Below are 23079 nucleotides of genomic sequence, written 5' to 3'. Positions count from 1 at the left end.
ACCTTCCAAGTAAGGGTGCTACCTTCATTTTAATACATGAGGCTCAGAGAGAGAAAGTCACTTGCCTACACTTATTCTGATTAGTAAGTAGTAGAATCTGGACACAAGTGCAAGTCCTTTGTCCTTTCTATATACTGCACCTGCCACCCCTCCTTATCAGGTCCCCTCTGCTCAACAAGCCACCAAGAGGCCAATATAAGGTCATGACCAAGAGCCTGGGCTCTGGAATCAAATCTTACTAATCCTGTGGCTTTGGATGTGTCTGTAACCTTTTCATGACTCAGTTTGCCCAACTGTATAATAGAGATAATATCTGTATAAAGGAACCCTTGGAAAATTCCAACTCAAAATCTTTTTCTTTCTTTTCTTTCCCTCTTTATCTAATTGCATTTATCCTTCTAAGGAGTAAAGACATCCCCTGCACCCCCACTCCCCCACCATGGTCTTAGAAAGGAAAAGAAAGATCAACAGAGGCCAGCTTCATGGACACAGCCTGACCACTACTTCCTGCTGAGATGAGGTGACCAGCTAGCCTCTCTTTATATCTGAGATGATTGACCATTCTCACATTCTGCCCTGAGTTTTGAGTCCTTTTCACTCGAGAGCGCCACTTCAGGAGGGATTATGAAAAAGCGGGGAGAGCAGTGGTTTTGGAGTCAGCCATGGGTGGGACCCCTGATATTGCCGATTTCTCCTGTGTGTCTTTAGATAAGTTAATTCACCTCTCTGAGTCTCAGATATCTTCCCAATGGAGATACTCTTAAATCTTACACCACAGTTGGCTCACAATGTGATACACAGCAGGTATTCAAAAATATTAATTTCCTCCCTCTTACTATTAAACTGCCACTCAAGTCTCCTCACCCTACAAGTCCTCACCCTAGAAACCTTCCATCTAGTCACAGAGCTAGTCAGTGTCACCTTGGCTACTCTTGAACTCTCTCTGGACCTCCGCTTCTGTTAGCTCTTCTGTACAAATAAGTGGGTGAGTTTACATTACACGAAAATTCCACCAACTCTTCCTAAACCGAAGGCTAGCTATCTTAGGCTTAGCAGGGCAACGACTCCACTCTGCCTGAAACCAGCCATAGGCGATCCTGAAAAAAATGGGCATGGCTGCATTCCAATAAAGTTTTATTTATAGACACTGAAATTGGAATCTCAAGTCATGTCCACGCATCATAAAGCATCCTTCTTTTGATTTTCCCCTTAACCATTTAAAATGTAAAACACACTCTTGGCTCACAGGTGGCAGCAAACTAGGCAGCGGCCCAGACTTGACCTGTGAGGTCGGCGAAGATGAGCGCTTGGTCATCTTTCAAGGCCCTCCCACCGCTGAGAAACTGAGACTGTTGAGTATTCAGCCAGGGTGGTGCCTAGGTGTGTCAGAGGAGAAGCTTTACCTTGCTTAGAATAGTGTATTTGGAGAAGGCTGCTCTGGAGACATTCACCAGGCTGTTCCAAGATGCTAGGATCTGGCATGGGATCATCCCATCCTTGGACGATGAAATGAGAGAGAGAGGGAGACAGAAAGACAGACAGACTACACTCTGTTCTCCTCTTCCCAATCGTTCTGCCTTTCTCCCCGGCCTGGGTCCAAGTCCTCCAACCCAGCAGACAGACGCTCAGTGGAACTGGATTTCAGCATACTCTGAGTGAGTACCCTTGGGCCTCTGGGTGTCCCATGGTCTGAGGCCTGGGAAGTTGAGGACAGCATAATGGGTCTCCTCCTGGTTGTTCTCTGATTCTGGGGCTTGAGGGGATGATTTGGGTCCTGGACAATTGTGGGAAACAAGATAGAGCTCCTTCTGGTTCTTTCTGGGTTCCGGGGGGTGAGCATCTGGAACAGTGGCCCAGGAAGGACTGCTTGGTTTGGTTTTCTGTTTCTGAGCCTAAGGGAAAAATGACCATCCTTCATTCATTCATTCAACAGATACTCGAGCCCCTACCACGTGCTAGGCACCGATTGAGGAACTGGGGTTACATCAGGCAGTAAAACAAAGACCCTGCCTTCGCTGAGCTCGCCTTCCATCTCGCGACAGGAACACACAATAAAGACAAGTCTGTGGTTAAGCCTCCCAGCCTGTGGTTCTCTGCTATGGCTGCCCTGGCAAACTAACGCAGATACATTGGTGTAACCATCACCACAAGACGTCGAACTGCTCCATCATCACAAACATCTCCCTCCTGCTGTCCTTCTCATCATCCTCCCATCCCGAACCCCTCGCAACTACTAACCTGTCCTCTGTCTCTACAATCTTATCATTTGAGAGTGTTATATACACGGAATCCTGTGTATGTGACCATCTGAAATTGGCACTTTTCACTTTTTTTTTTCTTCGTCCCTAAGCTCTATCCAACCGAGGGGGGAGAAGTGGTTTGGATGGATTTGGGAGGAGATTTGCAGATGGATTGATTGTGGGGGCGATAAAAAAGAGAGGAATAAGAAATGACTTAAAGTCTTTAGGCTTGAGCAGCTGGACAAATGTGGTGCTATTTGCTGAGATGCAGAGGATGGAGGAGAAGGGTTTTAAGTGGTGCTTAGTCACGAGTTTGGTTTTGGACAGGCTAGGTTTGAGATGCCTATTAGACATCCACGTGGAGATGCTGCCTAGATAGTTGGCTATGAGTCTAGAGTTCAGGGATGAGTCTGGGAGATGTAAATTTTGGAATCGTCCGCATATAGATGTTCTCTCCTGAAAAGATCCAGCATTTACCCAACACTTACTAGGTGCCTGGTACTGTTGTAAATGCTTTACAAGTAGAAAATGAGCATATTGAATACCCAGAGTGAGCCTACGTGGTCGGCACTACTATTATCCCCATTTTACAGTTAAAGAAATCGAGGCACAGAAAAGTTAAGTGACTCATCCCAGAACACACAGTGAAGAAAGCGGACAGGAACCCGAGCAGGCTGGCTTCAGAGCCCTACCCTTAACCATCACTAGGACATGCCGTCTCTCAGTGATATTAATCATTGGTGACATCATTAATTTTACTTAGTAATGTTGTTGGTAGTAGTAACAATGGAATAGCTGCTACCTATTAGGCAATAACATGTGTTGTAATCCTCAAACCGACTCTCAAGGAGGAAGCAATAGAGGCGCAGTGGAGGGAGGGTTTGGTCAAGGTCTCATAGAGGTTAAGTGCCAGAATCAGGATTTGAATCCAGCGCCCGGGCCTCTTCCACTGCGATGTCTCTCGGGCAAAGGGTGAGGGCGGGGCTGGGGAGGAGGGTATACAGGAGTCAGAGAAGGGGAAGAAGAGACAGCTGGTTGGGACCACTCACCAGGGGGCCAGTTTTAGGGACCACATTGATGTAATCCAGGAGCGTGCTCCTCCGTGAGACCCTGGACCTCGGAGTCTCTCCCGGGGCCGGGGCCGGGGCCGGAACCTCTGCTTGGGTCCACTTCTTCCTCAGAGCCCTCGCGCTGAGGGAACACCCCGCCTTGGTGTGCGCCCTGGCCCCGCCCCCCTCTCCACGGGTCCCAGATCCCACGCTCCCTCCATCGCTGGTCCTGCTAACTCACACGATCAGGATGAAGCAGAGGACAAGGAGGGTCATGAGGCCAATTCCTAGAAATATTCCGCTGGAGAACGCTTTGGAGGCGAATCCCTTCTCATCTGCACGAGGAAACGGTCAGCCATCTCTGAGCCCTTCCCATCCCCGTGCGTCCTCACGTCCACCCGCCACTAGGCGCTCAGGCTTCCGGAGCCTAGTGGTTTTTCCAGAGGTTTTTACCTCGAGCCCCTTCCCATCGACTTCTTGGAAACCGCTACACCCCAGGCCCAAGCGTCAGGCTCTCCGATTTAATTTCCCCCTCCGCATCCCCAGCCACAGGCGCCCCCGTGTCCCCGCTCCCCAGCTCCTGACCCAACCACAGGACCCTGTCGCTGTCGTTCTCAGCCCCCGCCTCCAGGGGGCGTCCAGTTGGCCCCTGACCTGGCAGCAGCAGGACAGTGGCGCTCTGGGCCCCGTGGACGTTCTGGGCCTCGCAGCTGAGTCTGAGGCCAGAGCTGAGCCCCTCGCGGAGGCACAGGGAGCTGTTGACCCAGGGCCCAGCCGAGCTGGAGGTGACCTTGAAGGAGGCGTTGCTGAAATTCCCCTCCAGCAGCCCCTCCCCCAGCTGCCAGCGCAGGGAGGGGGCCGGCTGGGCTCGGGAGGAACAGTCGCAGTGCAGACCCTCCTCCTCCTGGGAGCAGGAGGGTCCCAGCAGCTGCGGGGGGTCTGTACAGAGGGAGGAGAGTCAGCGGTGCCCCTCCCCTCACCTGGGCCCAGGTGTCCTGCCCCCAGGGGTCCCCGCACTCACAGACTACGGAGAGGCTCAGAGAGGTATTCTGGGAGCCCAGAGGGTTCTGAGCTCGGCAGGTGAATTCTCCTTCATGCTCTGTTTGTATCTGCGGCAGCTCCAGGACCCCAGGATCTGAGGGCTGGGAGGGGCTCAGAGTCTGTCCCCCTCGGGCCCAGCTCAGCCGGGCTGGGGGGTTGCTGTGAGCGACACAGAGCAGACGCAGGCTTTGGCCTTCCAGGACCGGAAGAGATGTACCATTTCTGAAGTTTTCCAGGACTAGAGAGGGAACAGCCAGGACGGATGAACAGCTGAGGGCACAGGGACCCTCTTCCTGCTGACATTCCAGACGTCCGGGCTCCCAGTTCGGTTCCTCTGATCCCCTTTCCTACCTGTCCTATTTCCCTGGGAGACCATCACTTTCAGGTTCTCTGGGGCATCTGAAACAGAGACAGGGTACTTGACGTTAAACAAGCCAGGGGTTTCCTTCTGGGCAAAGTGAACGTCCCTAGGGGTGAAGGGCTGGGAGGCGGAGGGGGTTGAATCACCCACTGAGTGATTCTCAGATGAATGACCCAAGGGAATAGACTGGTAAGAAGGGCAGGTCCCTAAGATACTGTGATTTATAACAGAAATAGGTATTTGATCTTTGTTCCTATTCCTGGCACAGAGCTTCTAAAACTCTTGGATTTCCTGAATGCTAGGTAAGCGTGATAAATGTGCCTTGTTATTTATAACAAACCCCTTTCCACCAATCGTGCCTACGTAAGGAGGACTCCATAACACGCCCGCCCCCCCAAATGGGGTTGGGAGAGCTTCCAGGTTGGTGAACACTTGGAGATTTGGGGAGAGTTGTGCCCAGGAAGAGGGCATGGAAGTTAGCTGCTCCTTCCCCATACCTTGCCCTATGCATCGCTTCCATCGGGCTGTTCCTGAGTTATATTCTTTTATAATAAACCGGTCATCTAGTGAGTAAAATATTTCTCTGAGCAGCTCTAGCAAATTAACTGAACCCAAGGAGGAGGTCATGGGAACCTCCAATCTATCGTTGGCCGGTCAGAAGCACAGGGGACAACCTGGACTTGTGATTGGTGGCTGAAGCGGGGGCGGGGCCCCTTTCCAGAAACTGATCCCTTAACCTGTGGGATCTGACGCTATCTCCGGGTAGATAGCGTCAGAATTGAGTTGAATTGTAGCACACGCCACTGATGCTGGAGAACTGCTCGGTGGCGTGGGGAAATCCCCCGCCCCCGCGCCCACCGCAGTCGGAGCTGGAAGCAGAATCCCAGCCCCATAGGCCTGGGGTTCCGGGTCACCTTAGAGCTCTGCGACCCTGCCCTTAGCCCCCTCCCTCCTCCCCGCCCCCCCCCCAACCCAGGCCCCCGCTGGTCACACTCACACTGCACGGAGAGTTCCAGGCTGCGGCTCTGAGAGCCAAGCCCGTTCTCAGCTCGGCAGGTGTAGCGACCCGCGTCCTCAGCCTTCACCCGGGGCAGCACCAGCTCCAGGGTTCTGGAGCCCGAGGGGTGGGACCAAGAGAGGATTCTGTCCTGCAGGGCCCAGCTCAGTGTGGCCAGCGGCACGCTGTCGGCTGTACAGAGTAGCCGCAGGAACTGGCCTTTCTGGACTTCCAGATGGGGGCTGTTTCCCTGCGGCTCCAGGGCTGCAGAGAGAGAGAGCGCGCAAGAGAAGGACTGCAAGGGGGAACACCACTCCCCCGCCCTCCTGACACCCCCAAGTGGCCCTCAGTACCTGATACATCGGTCTGGGAAATGCTGATCACCAGGTCTTTGGGGGCATCTGTAACAGGATTGGGAGCTGGCTTTGGGGAGGAATGAGAGATTCCCCACCGCCAGAGAGAACCCCCTCGGGGAGAAGAAAGTGTGACTTTCCTCCGGGAAGACAAGTGACAGATGAGTGCCAAAGATGCGCTTATGGACACAGGTCCAGACGGCATCCCCATCCCCCTCCCTGGGCCGAGGCAAGCGTCGCTAGACTCCACGCCTTCCTACCCACGCAGGCGCAGAGAGCTGACCATCATTGCCCGGCTGCCTCTCTCCACCTCCGCGTCCCCCGTGCCTGTTTGCGCGCCCTGATGTCCTTCCCGCCACCAAACTCACAGGCCACGCTCAGCAGGACGGTGTCCTCTGTGCTCAGTCCCCTTCTGGAGACGTCCACTCGACAGGTGAGCTCAGTGCCGTGGTCCTGCGGTCTGGGCGTGAAGGTGAGGGCTGAGAGGTAGGAAGTTCTTGGTCTGGCCTCGTGGGAGGAGACGGTGGCCCCCCTCCAGGAGAGAGTAGGGGCTGGACATTCCTCAAAGGTCCAGTGAAACATACAGATGAGCGTCACCTGGTGCCCAGGCTTCAGAGTCTCTGGGACGTAGATCTCTGGCTTCTGAGTCAGGGCTGGGATGGAGGGAGAGAGGGTGGGATGCTAGACCCTGATGGGGGTACTCCCGGGGGTCCCCCATGGTCCGTTCCCCATAGCCCCTCCCCAGTATGAGAAGGGGGGAGGAGGGGAGGGGGGTCCCACCCCATTCCAGCTCGAGCCAGTTCCGTACCTGTCACCTCCAGACGGAACTTGTATTCCACGAAATTATATCGCACGTAATAGCCTCTCTCCAACCGAAAGAAGTACGATGCACTGTCCTCCATGTGTACATCTCTGATGAGCAAAGAGCAATTCTGTCTGGGATCGCCCAGGAGCTGGAATCGGCCTTGGGTGTCTGTTTGCACGTCTCGATCCGGCTTGTTTGTGGCCACTGGCAGACCACTGTCTGTGGCGGTCGGGTCTTTGAACCAGAAGCCGTAAGCTGGGGTGGAGGGAACCCAACCTATTACGGGATAGGAGACGGAGCAGGGCACGACCACGCACAGGCCTTCCTGCACCCTCACCAACTCCTGCACCTGCAGCTGGAAAGCTGGATTCTGAGCCCATGACCCTATGGGGAGACAGAGAGAGGCTCAGGCTGCACCCCCAGTCCCGGGCCCCTCCTGGCCCCCCACCTCGTTCACTCACCGGCCCACAGCACGGCTAAGAGCAGTGGCAAGAGCATCTCAGGCACTTGGAACTGCCCTGGGACACGCTCATTCCCCAGACACTGTGACTCGCACTGGGTGAGGGCAGAAGGCGGAAGCTGAGCCCTGGTGGATTGATGCATGAAATGAGCTTCTGATGCTCAGACCCACACGACTCATTTTCCTCTTCTGGACTCTCCCCGCCCCCATGTCACCCACTTGAACTCACTCTTTCCCGGGGGGCTCGCCTGGCGTCTGGGCTCCCTGAGCTGGTCACCTTCCCGCCTCATCTCTGGGGGAGGGAGTGGAGGACATGTGTCTAGACTTGGGGCCTGGCTTTGGGTGGGTGGAGGCCGGGGACTCTCCCGCTGGACCCTGAGCCGTTAGGGAAGCAGAAGTGAAAGTTCCCAGTAAGCCCTTCTTACAGGGGCCTCTGGTGATGGTGATGGGTGCTGGGCAGGGTGGATTTCTGGGGCAGAGGGTAGGAGTGGGAGTGCAGGGTTAGTCTTGCCAGATAAAAAGTCAGGATGCCCGGTTAAAACTGGCTTTCAGACGAAAAATGAATTGTTTTAGTATAAGTACGTCCCAGAGATCGCATGGGATATATATACTTCTACTGAAATCATTCGTTGCTGAGATCTGAAATTCAACTTTAACTGGGCACTTTGCCTTTTTATTGGCTAAATCTGGCAACCGTAGGCTGGTCTCAGTGCCTCTACCCCTTCACCCTCCCTGATGGGCTCACTGACTCCCGGTCCCCCAGGAGCACCCACGCCAAGGTCTTTGTCTGCTCCCCAGTCTCCCCTTCTGCCACACAGCTGGACGACATACATTTGTAACACCTGCTGTGATAAGAACACAGACACCCAGGGGCGATGCTGATGCTGGGAGACTTAGGCAATGTAAGGGGCATGGCATTTGTGGAGTGAGTCAGGTAAACTCCCCCAGATGTGGACTGTTGTTCCCCTCACCTTGAGATGACTCTGTTTTGGTCACGTGGAGACACTGTGCTTGCCTATATGACCTCCGTGCTCTGGAAGCTTGCGTGTGGCAGGTGTCATGCTGTATATGGGGGAGGCGGACACACATAGGTAAATGAGACAGTGTCTGACCTCAAGGGAACCCAGCTTGGTAAACGAAGATCCTTAGAAACAGAAGAGCACTGAAGTGTTCATCAATGCCCTGCCCCCCACATGCTGGGACAGACATTCACGCTGGGCCCTGGGGAAAGGGTGGTCACTACTTCCTGGCAAAGTCAAGAGGGGCTTCCCAGAGGAAGCGACACATAACTATCCCTGTCCTCGAATCCACTCCAGTAGTCTGCTCAGGCTGCCATAATAAAAGAGCACAGAATGAGCGGCTTAAACAACAGAAATGTATTTCCTCACAGTTCTGGAGGCTACAAGTTCAAGATCAACGTGTCGGCAGGCTTTGTTTCTTCTGAGGTCCCTTTCCTCGGCCTGGAGATGGCCGTCTTCTCCTCCAGTCTTCACCTGGTCTTCCTTGTGTGTACGTGTGTTCTTCACAAGGACACCAGTCATACTGGACTGGGACTCTGCCCTATGACCTCATTTCAACTGAATTACCTCTTTAAAGACTCTATCTGCAAATATACATTCTGAGATACTGGGGGTTAAGACTTCAACATATGAACTTGGGGGCAGAGGGAGTGCAATTCAACCCGTAACATCCACCCTCCTATTCACTCTGCTGCCGGGTCCCCACTGCCCAACCTAGGCTTTCTCTGGGGGAAGCAGTTTCCCTTCTCCCGGGGGAGCCCTTGCATCCAGGGACATCACACCCTTCCTTCTGTCAAGTTCACAGAGGAAGGGCCTCTCGGAGGGAGGAGTGACAGGGAGGGAAGGATGCCTGGGTCCTGCTGAGGACTTGCCCTGAAGGAGCTGAGAACTGAGGTTCCCCACCCCCAAAGCTTAGATCCAGCCTCACCTCTGCCTTGGAGCACCTCCATGCCTCCATGGGGCTAATGGGAGTGGGAACCAGGACAGTGGCAACACCTCAGGCCTTCCATGGGTTTCTCCACACTATTCCATGCTACTCCATCAGAGAGAAAAGGGAGAGAGGACCGTCTGCTACCCTGGGGCTGAAGGATACCAATCCGTGACTCCCCAGGTCCTCCAGGCCAACCCAGAGGTCTCATACGCCCCACCGACGAATGTGGGCCACCCTCAGGCTGAGATATGCCTTCAAAGCTCAGAGCTGATCCCTGAGATGTGGAGGTGAGGAGGTCTCCTGTACCAGGTGAGGTCAGTTGGGCAGCTTCATATCTATAGCCAAGCGGCCAGGGAGAGGTGGAAACAGAGTGGAGCCAGTAACCCCACTTGTGGACCAACCCATCCCCTTCTGGAGGCAGCTGCCACAAGGTTCCTGGAGGTGGTCCTGAGACCACCAGCTCCCCTCCTCTGCGTTCCCGGAAACCCGGAGGGTTCGCTCTTCTCTTCACGGGAAAGGTTCTTCAGGTCACAGGAACTGCCCTTTTTTACTGTCCACCCTGCTCACCCGAGTCCAATCTCGCCTCCATCCCTACATCCCTCAACCTCTTCTTGTCAGGGTCACCAAAGATCTCAAATGGCTAAAACCCATAGGTAATTTCTATTCTCATCTCATTTGGATGCCGCCTGCTCCGCAGCATTTGGTGTGCTCAGTCACCCCTTCCTTCTTTTTTCTTTTTATAAATTTATTTGTTTATTTATTTTTTGGCTGCACTGGGTCTTCGTTGCTGCACACGGGCTTTCTCTAGTTGCGGCGAGCGGCGGCTACTCTTTGTTGCGTTGCATGCGCTTCTCATTGCGGTGGCTTCTTGTTGCAGAGCACAGGCGCTAAGCACGCGGGCTTCAGTAGTTGTGGCATGCGGGCTCAGCAGTTGCGGCGCACAGGCTCACTAGTTGCGGCGCACGGGCTTAGTTGCTCCGCGGCTGTGAGAAGCAGTCAGCCTTGAGAGCAGGCTACGGACATGCCAGGCATGCCGCCGCCGCTCGAAGGGACCTTGCCTACTTGTTCCCCTCCTTGTTCCATTCCATGGGAGATAAATCACCAGGGCCCAGAGATCAGAAAGAATGCAAAATGAGACAAGCAAAGCTGTCTCCCCCCTGCACGTGCAGGTTATTTTTGATGATTCTGGGTTTATGGGTTTTCTCCCAGGGAAGTTAACCTTGAAGCCGAGACAGTCTGTAGATAACGTAAACCACCATCTGGTAACCTCCCTTTTTCTAGTCTATATAATTTGCAACCGTAGCATAATAAAATTTGCCTTGCAACTCTCGGTTGTCTTGGTCCTCTGACCCCATTTGTCGGTGCTACTTCAGTTCCTTACCCCTTCCCTTCTGACCCTGGGCGGTGAGATCCTCTTTCTCCGGCTGGTCCGCGGCACGCGGGATCTTCCCGGACCAGGGCTGGAACCCGTGTCCCCTGCACTGGCAGGCGGATGCTTAACCACTGCGCTACCAGGGAAGCCCCACCCCTTCCTTCTTGGAACACTTCAGTCTGGCTTCCCCTGTCACCTAGAACTGCCATCTCGAAGGTACCTGCCGGAGTCGGGCTGCCCATAGCGTACAGAGGACACCATTACTTCCTTGGTTTTTCCTTCTACCTTTCTAGACACTCGTCTTCATCTTTAATGGTTCCGCCTCTGCCCTTGACTCCTAAATCTTAGAATGCATCAGGATCACTCTCCCTAGATGTCCTATTTCATCCATGACTTTAAAAATGCATGCTACGGGCTTCCCTGGTGGCGCAGTGATCGAGAGTCTGCCTGCTGATGCAGGGACACGGGTTCGTGCCCCGGTCCAGGAAGATCCCACATGCTTGCGTACCGCAAAAAAAAAAAAAAAAAAAGCATGCTACATGTGATATTGTGATTTAGAGTAAGTATATATTTTGGTCTTTGCTCATGGTTCCTGGCTCACAGCACCCAAAACCCTTGGAATTTCCTGAGTGATAAGAGCAGTGGGAGCATCTTTTGTTCTAATATTGGTCTCTTGTCCTCAGTTCCTGAAAACACTTCAGAGCCAGAAATGAGTGTCTTGCTATTCATAACAAACCCCTTTCCACCACACCTGAGTTTTTGTTAATGAGGTGACTTTTGGAAAGCACATAAGGATGGGGGCTAGTTGCCAGGGGAACAAACCATGTGATTAGGAGGTAGGAAATTTCAGTCCAGTCCCTGACCTCCCAGAAGGGGTGAGGGGCTAGAGGCTGAGTCAGTCGCCCATGGCCAATGATTTAATCAGACACGCCTATGGAATGAAGCCCCCATAAAAACCAAAAGTATGGGGTTCAGAGAGTTTCCAGGTTGGAGAACATGTGAAGATTTGGGGAGAGTGGTGCACCTCCCCAAAGAGAGGGCATGGAAGCCCCAAGCCCTTTCCCCATACTTTGTCCTACACCTCATTTTCATCTGGCTGTGTGTCCTACACCTCATTTTCATCTGGCTGTTCCTGAGTTATACCCCCACTACCATTCATTACCCTAGTCCAAGATTTCTCAATCTCAGCACTATTGACATTTTGAGTCAGATAATTCTTGGGGAGTAGAAGCCGCCCCGAGCTTTGTAGGATGTTGAGCACCGTCCCTGGCCTCCACCCACTAGATGCCACTTGCCTCCCTCCCCCCATCACAGTTGTGACAATTAAAAATGTCTCCAGGGGCTTCCCTGGTGGCGCAGTGGTTGAGAGTCCGCCTGCCGATGCAGGGGACGCGGGTTCGTGCCCCGGTCCGGGAAGATCCCACATGCCGCGGAGCGGCTGGGCCCGTGAGCCATGGCCGCTGAGCCTGCGCGTCCGGAGCCTGTGCTCCGCAACGGGAGAGGCCACAGCAGTGAGAGGCCCGCGTACCGCAAAAAAAAAAAAAAAAAAAAAAAAAAAAAACCCTATTGATGATTCTTCCTGCCTCTTTATTAAAAAAATTATTTTATTGAAGTATAGTGGACTTACATTGTTATGTTAATTTCTGCTGTACAGCAAAGTGAGTCAGTGATACATATATAGACATTCTTTTTCAGACTCTTTTCCATTCTTTTTCAGACTCTATCCCAGGCTACTGAATACAGTTCCCTGCTTCTACTTTTGCCCCTTCCGTAATGCAGTTTCAACACAACAGCCAGAGTTATTTTTAAAATAGAGATCAGATCAAGTCACCCTCTTGCCCAAACATTTCAATGGCATCTTACCATATGTAGGAGAAAACCCAAACTCATCACCATAACCTATAGAACTCGACCTGAGGTAACCCCCAGTGACCCCTGCAAACTCACTTGGAACGCACTCCACTTTACTTCTGCACTCCCGCCGGCGATCCCCACTCTGTTTCTCACATTTACCAAATTCATTTCTGCCTCAAGAACATGACACTAGCTGCTGCCCGTGGCTGCTCCCCTTTTCACTGTTCTCTGCTCAAAGGCCATCTCTTCGGAAATGCTTTTCCTGACCTTACAACCAACCTGCCCCAACATTTCCCCACCCGTACACTTTTCCAGATTTTTGGTCATTTCTTTGACCTCCTCTGAACTTTCCACCTTTTCTCAGTGTGACCAGAGCACCTCCCCCCTTTGCAATTGCCTTCTCATCCAAGCCAGCCTTCCCCCCTCCCAACCCTTGGCTAGACCACAGACTAGGGGCTACCTGAGTCCACGAGAATCTTTATCAGTCATCCTCGTATCTGCCTTCTCTGCCTAAGAATGTTCAGATTTTTCTCTGAGCCTATTCCTTAAGAAAAAAACTCTACAAGCCTCTGGTTTCCTGCTCTAATTCAACAGATGTTGAACACCTGCTTTGTCTGTCCCTGAGGTCACAACGGGGACAAAGATAGATATTGAGAGGAAGTGAGATTGGGGGTGGATGGGTAGGTATGGGGTGGGAGCAGCTGAGGAGGGGGAAGAGAGGTAGGTAGGTAGGTAGTTCAGGATTCTGCCCTAGAAGGGTGCTGGGTGTGGGCCTGAGGACTGGACTTATTAGGAGGGATGAATGAAGGAGATGTAGGGAAGCATTCCAGTGGTGAATGAAGAGTCTGGGTCTGGCTGTAGTTGAGGCCCTGAGGGTGCTAAGGAGCCTTTGTTGGGGGGAAGGGAGTATCTCAGACACCCCCTGGCTAGCATCTTTGTGTCATTCAGATACACCTGTCCCAGTTCCCGCCCATACTGCTTGTGCTGCAGTTCAGGATGCTGCCCCCAGAGGGCGCTCCATTTTCCCTGGCACACACTGACCCTTGAGCCCCAGTCACCAGGATCTCTGCTGTCCAGAGTCCTGAAGAACTGCAGCTCTTTAGGGAATCTTTCTCAGGCTCTGGACACATTTGCAAACGTTGCTCATCCAAAAAGGCTGCATCCATTCTCACTGAACCTACAAATAATGATTCTGCTCTTTTCACTGCACCTCAGTACAACTGAGTCTCTGCCGGGGGAGAGCATATCAAAGCAAACACTAAGTCCCCACAACCATCCGCTTCCCTCACTGCAAACCCACCTTTCCTGAAATTTAAAACACCTCAATATCTCTCACAGTGTCATTCTCAAATAAATGACGTCTACCCAGGCACATCAAACATGCGATGTCCTCATAAGAAAATGTTCCTGTGGTGTCTCAGTCTGTTCCGGCTGCTATACTAGACAGACCAAATGTAAGACCTGAAACCATAAAACTCTTAGAAGAAAACATAGGCAGTGTGCTCTTTGACATTGGTCTTCACAACATCTTTTTGTCTCCTCAGGCAAGGGAGACAAAAGCAAAAATAAATAAATGGAACTACAAAAAATTAAAAAGCTTTTGCACAGTGAAGGAAACCATCAACGAAACAGAAACACAGCCTACTAAGTGGGAGAAAATATTTGCAAACAGTATATCCGATAAGGTGTTAATATTCAAAATATACAAAACACTCATGCAACCCAACATCAAAAACACCAAACAACCTGACTAAAAATGGGCAGGGGACCTGAATAGACATTTTTCCAAAGAAGGCAAACAGATGGTGAACAGACACAAGAAATGATGCTCAATATCGCTAATCTTCAGAGAAATGCACCTCAAAACCACCATGAGATAGCACCTCACACCTGTCAGAATGGCTATGATAAAAAAGACAACACATAACAAGTGTCGGCAAGGATGTGGATAAAAGGGAACCCTCGTGCACCTTTGGTGGGATTGTAAATTGGTGCAGCCACTGTGGAAAACGGTACAGAGGTTCCTCAAAAAATTTAAAATAGAATTGCCATATGATCCAGCAATTTCACTTTCGGGTATTTACTCAAAGAAAACAAAAACACTAATTTGAAAAGATATATGGGGGCTTCCCTGGTGGCGCAGTGGCTGAGAACCCACCTGCCAACACAGGGACACAGGTTCGAGCCCTGGTCTGGGAAGATCGCACATGCCACAGAGCAACTAAGTCTATGCACCACAACTACTGAGCCTGCGCTCTAGAGCCCGCGAGCCACAGTTACTGAGCCCACGCACCACAACTACTGTAGCCTGCGCACCTGGAGCCCGTGCTCCGCAACAAGAGAAGCCACCGCAATGAGAAGCCCGTGCACCGAAACAAAGAGTAGCCCCCGCTCGCCACAACCAGAGAAAGCCCGTGCATAGCAACAAAGACCCAACGCAGCCAAAAATAAATAAAACTAAATAAATACATTTATATATATAAAAAAGGGGGGGCTTCCCTGGTGGCGCAGTGGTTGAGAGTCCGCCTGCCGATGCAGGGGACACGGGTTCGTGCCCCGGTCCGGGAGGATCCCACATGCCGCGGAATGGCTGGGCCCGTGAGCCATGGCTGCTGAGCCTGCGCATCCAGAGCCTGTGCTCCGCAACGGGAGAGGCCACAACAGTGAGAGGCCCGTGTACCGCAAAAAAACCCACAAAAAACAGAAAACAAAAGGTATATATATGCACACCAATGTTCACTGCAGCATTATTTACAATAGTCAAGATATGAAATCAACCTAATTGTCCATGATAGATGAATGAATATATAATATATATGATATTACTCAGACAATAAAAAATGAAATCTTGCCATTTTTGACAACATGGATGAATTTAGAGAGTATTATGCTAAGTGAAATAAGTCAGACAGAGAGACAAATACCATATGATCTCATACGTGGAATCTAAAAAAAAGAACGGGGCTTCCCTGGTGGGGCAGTGGTTGAGAGTCCGCCTGCCGATGCAGGGGACACGGGTTCGTGCCCCGGTCTGGGAGGATCCCACATGCTGCAGAGTGGCTGGGCCCGTGAGCCACGGCCGCTGAGCCTGCGCGTCCGGAGCCTGTGCTCCGCGACGGGAGAGGCCACAACAGCGAGAGGCCCGCGTACCGCAAAAAATAAAAGAATAAAATATATTTAAAAACAAATTTAAAAAAGAACGCATACAAACAAAACAAAATGAAAACAGACCCACAGATATAGAGAACAAATGGGTGGTGGCCAGTGGGGAGGGGGTGGTGGGCAAAATAGGTGAAGGGGATTAAGGTGTGTAAATCACCAGTTATAAAATAAATAAGCCATAGGGAAGTAATATACAGCAGAAGGAATAACGGTCAGTGATATTCTAATAGCTCTGTGTTGGGACAAATGGTTACTAGACTTATCATGGTGATCAGTTCATAATGTATACAAATGTCAGCTCGCTACGTAGTACACCTGAAACTAACACAGTATCGTACACCAACACCACTTCAATAAAAATCAAAGAACCTTTAAAGTATTGACCCAACACACAAATAACTACCGTCAAGAAAAAGACCAGTATTAAAAAAAAAAAAGAAAAAGACCAGTATTATTTAAAGAAAGACAAGACCAAGTCATCAGCCACAAAAAATTGACAACGTTCAGCAGTCAGTGAAACATTACTAGACACATAAAGAAGCAGGAACATGTGACACTCGGTGAGAGAAAAATCCTTCAGTGGAATCAGGCCTAGACATGACAGAGGAGACAGACCTAGCAGACAAAAACATGAAAACATTGATTACAAACATTATCCATATACTCGAGGATGTAAAGGAAAACATCAACATAATAAAAGAAGAAACGTAAGATTAAAAACCAAGGAAATTAACTTCTAGAGAAGAAAAAAATGATCTGAAGTGAGAATTTCACTGAATGAGACTAACATCAGATTCGATATTGTGGAAGAATAATCAGTAAACTTGAAGGTGTAGCATCAGATCCTATTCAAACTGAAGAATATAGAGAAAAAAGGTTGGAAATGGTGAACAGATGCTCAGAGCTGATAATGAGATAATACTGGGCAATATCACATATGTAAAATTGGAGACCCAGAGGGGAATAGAAAAAAAAATACATATATATATAAACACTGGCTTCAATTTTTATAAATTTGATCACTACTATAAAATTTCAGATTCAAGATACTCAACACCCTCCAAGTAGGATAATCTCTGTCTCTCTCTCTGTCTCTCTCTCTCTGTCACACACACACATTTACACGCCAAGGCACATATTATTCGATTATTAAAACCCAGTGAAAAGAGAAAATATTAAAACCAGCTACAGAAAAATATAAACTACAAAGAAAGAAAGATGAAAATAAGGCGAAACTAGGCAAGCCAAAAGAATTTAAACAACAGAACGGGGAAAAGTTTAACCAAGAATTCCTAATCCAACAAAAATATCCTTCCAAAGCTAATGTACATGAAAACTTTTCCAGACAAACTGTGGCTGAGAGAATTCATCACCAGCATACCTACACTACAAAAATATATGAAAAGATCTTCAGGTAAAAGGAAAATGATACTCTAGAGAAACTATACTGTCATCTTAAATTAGAAATAAATCTGAGAAAAGAGGCAGCGTTATCTTAATGCAAAAGGACAGCTTTATTGTTTGCAAGGTTTGCAAACCAGGGGTAAGAAGCCTTTGGCTGTAACCAAAAGTACGTTCCTTGGAGGTGAAGGGGTGAGGGGTGTTTGAAAGCACAAGCCAAAGAAGCCACAGTTGGGAGACTTATAAAAGGGGACTGGATGGCCCTTGCAGCCTGACCGCAAGTCACTGCAGCCTGACCAGAACTTTCCAATGATGGCTGTCACTGGAGCATCTCCTTAGGGGTTTTTCAGGTAGGATCCTTAGCACAATCAGAAGTCCTTATAGTTTTCGTTCGTGGTTTTTCTAAGAACTCAGAGTACCTGACTGAACCCTAGGTCTGTCACGATTGCCTGGCTCCATTTTATTGGGGGTACCTGGTAGCCACACCAGGTCCATTTTCTAAATATGTTCTTTCCACAGGGAATCCCTCTTATTTTTACTTTTCCTTAGGGGATTTTATTTTTACAACAAAGGGATGAAGAGCAATTGAAATGGTTCATATGCGGATAAATATAAAATAGTTAATTGTTCTAATTAAAAAAATCTCTTTCAAATTAACTTTAAAAAATACTATATCATGGGATTTAGAACAATATATTATGGGTCGCGCTATGGGCATATCAAAACCATGCTAAGGTATAAGCACAGAGAAGAAAACATGTTACACGGAGCACAGTTCAATTTAATAATAAAAATATCTATTTCCTCCTTGCCCTCACAACCACTCATGTAGAACTATCAGGAAGAAACCTGGAGGCCAGATGTGAAGAGATGTTATTTCTGGAAGGGAAGCAGGTTCAAGTCACCCGGGACCTCCTTGTTCATAGACCTCTGAAGCACCACTGTGAAGAAGGGAACTCAGTCACACCTCTCAAGCCTATTCCCTTGTGAGTTTCTGCACCTGTAAGGGAAACACAGTTCTGAAACAAGGGACCAGTTTCGTGGAAGGTCTGCTCTGGAAAGGACAAGACGGACGTATCCCCAAATCAGGGACACCTTAAGAAGGGCTTCTCACCTGGTATAGTAGATCCAGGTGAGGCCATAGGTGAGAAGGAAACCAGCCCCCATCAGGGCCCCCCTGAGCAACGTGAGGACCAGGGGCCAGGAGCCCTCTCTCCGCTCCCCAGAGACTTGGGAGAAGGAAGAGGAGACACCTGGAGGACGAAAAGAGAGAGGAAGGTGGATGATAGGTGTAAGTCCACACCATTATTTTTATTTTGGCCACGCTGCTTGCCATATGGGATTTTAGTTCTGCGGCCAGGGATCAAACCCACGTCCTCTGCATTGGAAGCATGGAGTCTTAACCACTGGACCACCAGGGAAGTCCCTGTAAGTCCACACCTTAAGCCTGCTTTCCACCCTAGCTCGGAACTCAGGCATCCTTGCTTATACTCACCCTGTACAACTAGGTTCAGGGAGACACGGAGGGAGCCCCTCGGGTGCTGAGCTTGGCAGGTTAATTCTCCTCCATCCCCTAAGACCACGTGGGGCAGCTCCAGGACCCCAGGACCCAAAGGCTGTGAGGGGCTCACTGTCAGGCACCCACGGGCCCAGCTTATCCTGGTGGGTGGGTTGCTGTCGACAACACAGACCAGGCGCAGGGACTGGCCCTCCACGACTCGAAGGGAGGTGGCGTTGCCCAGGATCTCTGGGATTAGAGAGACAGAGAGAGCTAGAAGGGCAAGGCTGAGAGGCCCTTCTCTCCCTCTGTCCTCCCAGACACGGGAACAGCGGCTCTGAGACAGGCACCGCAGGCAAGGCCAAGGACGGGGGTCAGTCTATGAGGTGAGGCGGGGGAAGGAGAGGCAACCTGCTGATCCCAGGACAGGGGGCTGTGGACGCTTGAGGAAGAGTCGGCCATATCTAAGCCTGGGAGAGAACATCCCAGGAGGTGGCCCTTGATGCGTGAAACTGTGCAGGGCACTGACATCCGTGGGTCTGGCCACTCGGAGGCCTGCACGCAGGTGATGAGAGCCCCAGGGAGCCATGGGAGGGTTCTGAGCAAGAAAGTCGTAGGGTCAGATCTGGGGCATGTAGAGATCCCTTTGGGGTCCCCATTCTTGCAGGCTGGATAGGGCCAAGACTAGAGGCTGACAGGCCCAGAGGAGAGGCTGGTCCGGATCCAGGCCAGAGAGAGGATGGAGGCCTGGGTTGGAGCTGCGGTCACAGGGATGGACGAGGGGGCTGACGTGAGTCACTCTCAGAAAGTCAACGTCGCAAAACTCACTGAGTCCCGGGGACGATTGGGTGAGACACGGAGCCTAAAGGAATTGCCAAGATCCAGGCTCGGGTTACTCATATCGGAGGGTCCCTTGCAGGGGGAGTGGAGGGCACTCAGGACAGAGGTTTGGGAGAGTCTTCAGGGCAGAGGTAGGATTGGAACCCCGGAGTAGACGAGCTTCCCCTTGGAATCCTGCAGAACCCAGCTTGGGAACTCAGTCTCCTTGCGGGAGAGACGGAGACAGGGAGGAGGCAGGGAATCCGCGAAGGGATGTCCTGGGAAAGTGAGGAGGGAGAAGAGGTGGGAAGGGAGGGGGCAAGCGGAGGTGACAGTGAGTTGTCACTAGGAATCCACAGTGGCCCTAAAGTGAGTCCTGCCAGGGGACAGGGTTGGGAGGCAGAGGGCAGACGTAGGAGCAGAGAGGGGATGAGTGGTGGGCTTGAGTCTGTCCACCTTCACAACATCCCTGCATCTGACCTCCATTCCACCCAGGTACTTTTCTCCCACCTGTGCGATTTCCCCGGAAGACACGAATGTCCAGGTTCTGTGGAGCATCTGGAACAGAAAGAAAGAAATGTCCTCCTGCAGCATGATGAGGTGTCATGAGTAACATGACACCATGGGGGGGGGGGTCTCAGCATTCTCCTCGTTCTCCTCCCAGCCTGCCTCCAAGAAGAGTCCACAAGTATCCCACCCAGGCCTCCCGTCCCCAACGTCCTCCGCCCTCAGGGCCCCGGCGTCCCGGCCCCGCGCTCACAGGACACGTTGAGCCTGATGGTTCTGTCTGCGCTCACACCAGCTCCGGGGAAGGTCACTCGACAGGTGAGGTTGGTGCCGTGGTCCTGGGGCCCCAGGGTGAGGGTGAGCACCGAGGAGTGGGGGCCCTTGGGGTGCAGGGAAGGGAGGGCAACCCCGGTCCAGGAGAAGGTGTGGGGTGTCCCCCTCTCACAGGCCCATGGCACTGCACAGGTGATATTCCTGGGGAGGCCAGATTCTAGGGTCCCCTGGACGTGGATGTCGGGTGTCTGTGTCAGAGCTGAAGAGGAGAGAGAAACAGACCCAGGCCCTGGATGGGGGGCCCCGAGTGTGCCCCTCAGAGCTGTCTCTGCCCCAGGCCAGCCGCAGCGGCCTGTCCTCCTAGGTCCCCTTGGGCCCCTCCCAGGATGAGAAGACAGGGGGTCCCCTCCCAGCCCTGCCCTGGGGGCCCTCAGGGCCCCTGTGTCTGTGTGTCCTCTCCTTGACACCATCCTTATCTGTTACATGCAGGTGGAGCTTGTCCTCAGAATAACTATATTTCACAAAAGGCCCTCTCTCCACCCTAAAGAAGTATGTCCCCGTGTCTCCCTGCCGTGCATCTCTGATGTCCAGGGAGCAGCTGTAGGTCCAGGGGTCTCCAAGGAGGTGGAATCGGCCCTGGGTGTCCGTCAGCACCTCACGACCTGGGTCGTTTGTGGCCACTGGACGATTCTGGTCGGTTCTGGCCCCTTCCTGGAACCAGTACCCGAAAGATGGGACAGAGTCGTCCCAGTAGACAAAGGGATGGTGGAAGAAGCAGGGCACGCGGACACACAGGCCCTCCTGCACCGTCACGGACTCCTGCACTTCCAGCCGGTATTCTCTGTCCTGAGCCAGGGACCCTGCGGGGAAACGAGGGTCAGCCACAGCCCCTGCCCTGCCCACCCGTCTCCCCGCAGCCCACCCACCTGCCCACAGCAGGGACAGCAGCAGCGGCAGCATCTCTGAGACGGAGGGCTTCTGGGCGTCCTGTGTGTGAAAAGAGAAGGGGGAGGAGACAGGGAGGTAAGGCTGCGGGGAGACCCACGGGAAGCTGGGGAGGAACACGAGACCCAGCTGTTCACAGAAGAGGAACTGCAGAGCCGGAGCTCGGCACCCTCCTCCTCACAGAGCGGACGGACACCCCTCGGTCCAGAGACCCCGGAGTCCTGCCCAGAGAGGAGCAGGCAAGGAGGAGAGCCCTGCCCTGCCCCCCATCTCGGGTGGGTCCTTCCAGCACCAGAGCCTCTGAGGACACGGAGGCGTAGGACACGGTGAGCCTCCTAAGGTCTTCCCGTCTGAGCACCGCTGTCTACACCGGGGAGCCGCTCAGCTCCTGTCTTGACCTGGAGGGTCCCAGCCTCACCTAGACCCTCGGGTGATCGGTCCCGCAAGATGTAGGTTTCTTTAGGGTCTGTGTGAGCGTCTGGGGCAGAAGACAAGAAGGGGCTCCTGGGTGACGTGAAGGCAGCCGCCAATCATGCCTTCACTCCTTCCCCCAACACTGAGCATCTTGGGCTGGTGACCTGGAGACCCGAAGGGCTACGGCTGGCCTGGTCCCTGCCCAGGAGATGCTCCCACCCGGGCCCATCACTTCCTCCCCAAACAGGCAGCACTGTCGGGCTTTAGAGCTGCATCAGTGGTGAGATTGCCGAGTGTCCGGCAGCATACTGGGTATTTTCTTTTAATGAGTATGACCTTTTTTTAATCTAGTAAAAAAATAACTCTTTTCAAGTTGAAAACCTTGAAATTCTGTACCTACTAAACAACCAATCCTTCTTCCTTCTTCCTGCCAGCTCCTGGCAACCACAGTTCTATTTTCTCTCTCGAGGAATTTGACTCCTTTGTCTACCCCATATAAGTGTAATCACGTAGTGTTTGTCTTTTATTCACTAGGTTGTTGAACTTACCGTAATGTCCTCAGAGTTCATCCATGTGGTAGCAAGTGTCAGAAATTCCCTCCTTTTCCAGGCTGAATAATATTCCATGGTTTTGCTTATCCCTTCATCTGTTGAGGGCAAGCTGGGTTGCTTCCATCACTTGGCTATAGTGAATAACGCTACTAGGAACACGAGTGTGCAAATATCTCCTGGAGTCCCTGCTCTCAGTTCCCTTTGAGAGATATCCAGAAGTGAAAGTTAGGATCATGTGTTAATTCTATATTTAAGTTTTTGAGGAAGTATCATACTCTTATCATCCCACCCCACCCACTTTTTTTAACCTCATCTATTGTCATCTTACACTCACTCTACAATTTAAGGTCTCTACCCTGGACCCCTCCTCTGATCCCCAGACTTTCATATCCAGCTCTCTACATACATTTCTGCATCATATTTGATCCTCACTTCCCCTCACCGACCACATCCATTAGAAAATTCTGTTAGCTTGACCTTCACAACATATTCAAAACATATCCTCTCTATCTACACGATCTCCTCGGTCCACTGCACCATCACCTCCTGCCTGGAGTCCCCAGCAGGGTCCTGCCACATCTCTTTCTTGCTGCCCTAGATCCACTCTGGCTGATTCTGAACACAACAGCCTGAGGATCCTACCTCAATGAGGGTCTAATCCTATGTCCGCTCTCCTCAAAGGCTTCCAGAATCCTGCATTGGCCTGCAGTCGCCTTGCACGGGGTCCGCAGCATCCTCCCATCTTCCCCCCAATCCCTTTGCCTCCCCACACCAATATGTCACATGCTCCTGTCCTTGTGTGATTTTCCTCCAAACCTGTCAAGAGCTGACATGCTCTCATTTTACTTATCATTTCTTTGAAAAGTTCTTGTCCGCATAACGACATCCCCATGAGGACAGAAGTACTTCTCGTTTCTAAAATCACCATAAAACAAAACACCATTTGAAACATTGTATACGGTACGATTCAATGGCACTAAGTACATACACAACGTTAGTGCAACCGTCATCACTCTATCTCCAGCAC

General features: G+C 51.5%; 2 protein-coding genes across 8 annotated transcripts; both read right to left on the bottom strand.

Moving 5' to 3' along the window:
* On the bottom strand, positions 1-18012 carry SIGLEC10 (sialic acid binding Ig like lectin 10). 5 transcript variants are annotated; one of them, XM_030847861.2, is made up of 14 exons: positions 17895-18012; positions 8278-8368; positions 7536-7598; positions 7308-7432; positions 6850-7230; positions 6410-6694; positions 6042-6089; positions 5689-5952; positions 4682-4729; positions 4311-4568; positions 3944-4228; positions 3531-3624; positions 3290-3431; positions 1-1892 (listed from the first exon to the last, which is right to left on the bottom strand). In XM_030847861.2, exons 4-14 carry the CDS (start codon positions 7342-7344, stop codon positions 1626-1628), a joined length of 2109 nt encoding a protein of 702 aa, XP_030703721.2. In that variant the 5' UTR covers positions 7345-7432; positions 7536-7598; positions 8278-8368; positions 17895-18012; the 3' UTR covers positions 1-1625. The 5 variants fall into 5 exon arrangements, with proteins under 5 accessions (XP_030703721.2, XP_030703723.2, XP_030703722.2 ...); XM_030847863.2 differs by lacking the exon at positions 7536-7598; XM_030847862.2 differs by lacking the exons at positions 8278-8368; positions 17895-18012 and having other exon boundaries at positions 7536-7652.
* On the bottom strand, positions 17138-22250 carry LOC115847746 (sialic acid-binding Ig-like lectin 14). 3 transcript variants are annotated; one of them, XM_060289241.1, is made up of 8 exons: positions 22050-22250; positions 21069-21129; positions 20123-20401; positions 19873-19920; positions 19372-19405; positions 18541-18792; positions 18160-18298; positions 17138-18045 (listed from the first exon to the last, which is right to left on the bottom strand). In XM_060289241.1, the coding sequence occupies exons 1-8, from the start codon at positions 22125-22127 to the stop codon at positions 18022-18024; spliced, it is 915 nt and encodes a 304-aa protein (XP_060145224.1). In that variant the 5' UTR covers positions 22128-22250; the 3' UTR covers positions 17138-18021. The 3 variants fall into 3 exon arrangements, with proteins under 3 accessions (XP_060145224.1, XP_060145222.1, XP_060145223.1); XM_060289239.1 differs by lacking the exons at positions 21069-21129; positions 22050-22250 and having other exon boundaries at positions 20123-20741; XM_060289240.1 differs by lacking the exons at positions 19372-19405; positions 21069-21129; positions 22050-22250 and having other exon boundaries at positions 20123-20741.
* Between the last annotated feature and the right edge of the window lie 829 nt (positions 22251-23079).

Source organism: Globicephala melas, chromosome 19, assembly GCF_963455315.2.
Source record: "Globicephala melas chromosome 19, mGloMel1.2, whole genome shotgun sequence".
Classification (NCBI taxonomy): domain Eukaryota; kingdom Metazoa; phylum Chordata; class Mammalia; order Artiodactyla; family Delphinidae; genus Globicephala; species Globicephala melas.
Note: the sequence above shows the minus strand (reverse complement) of the source record. Positions and strands in the feature narration are given on the sequence as shown.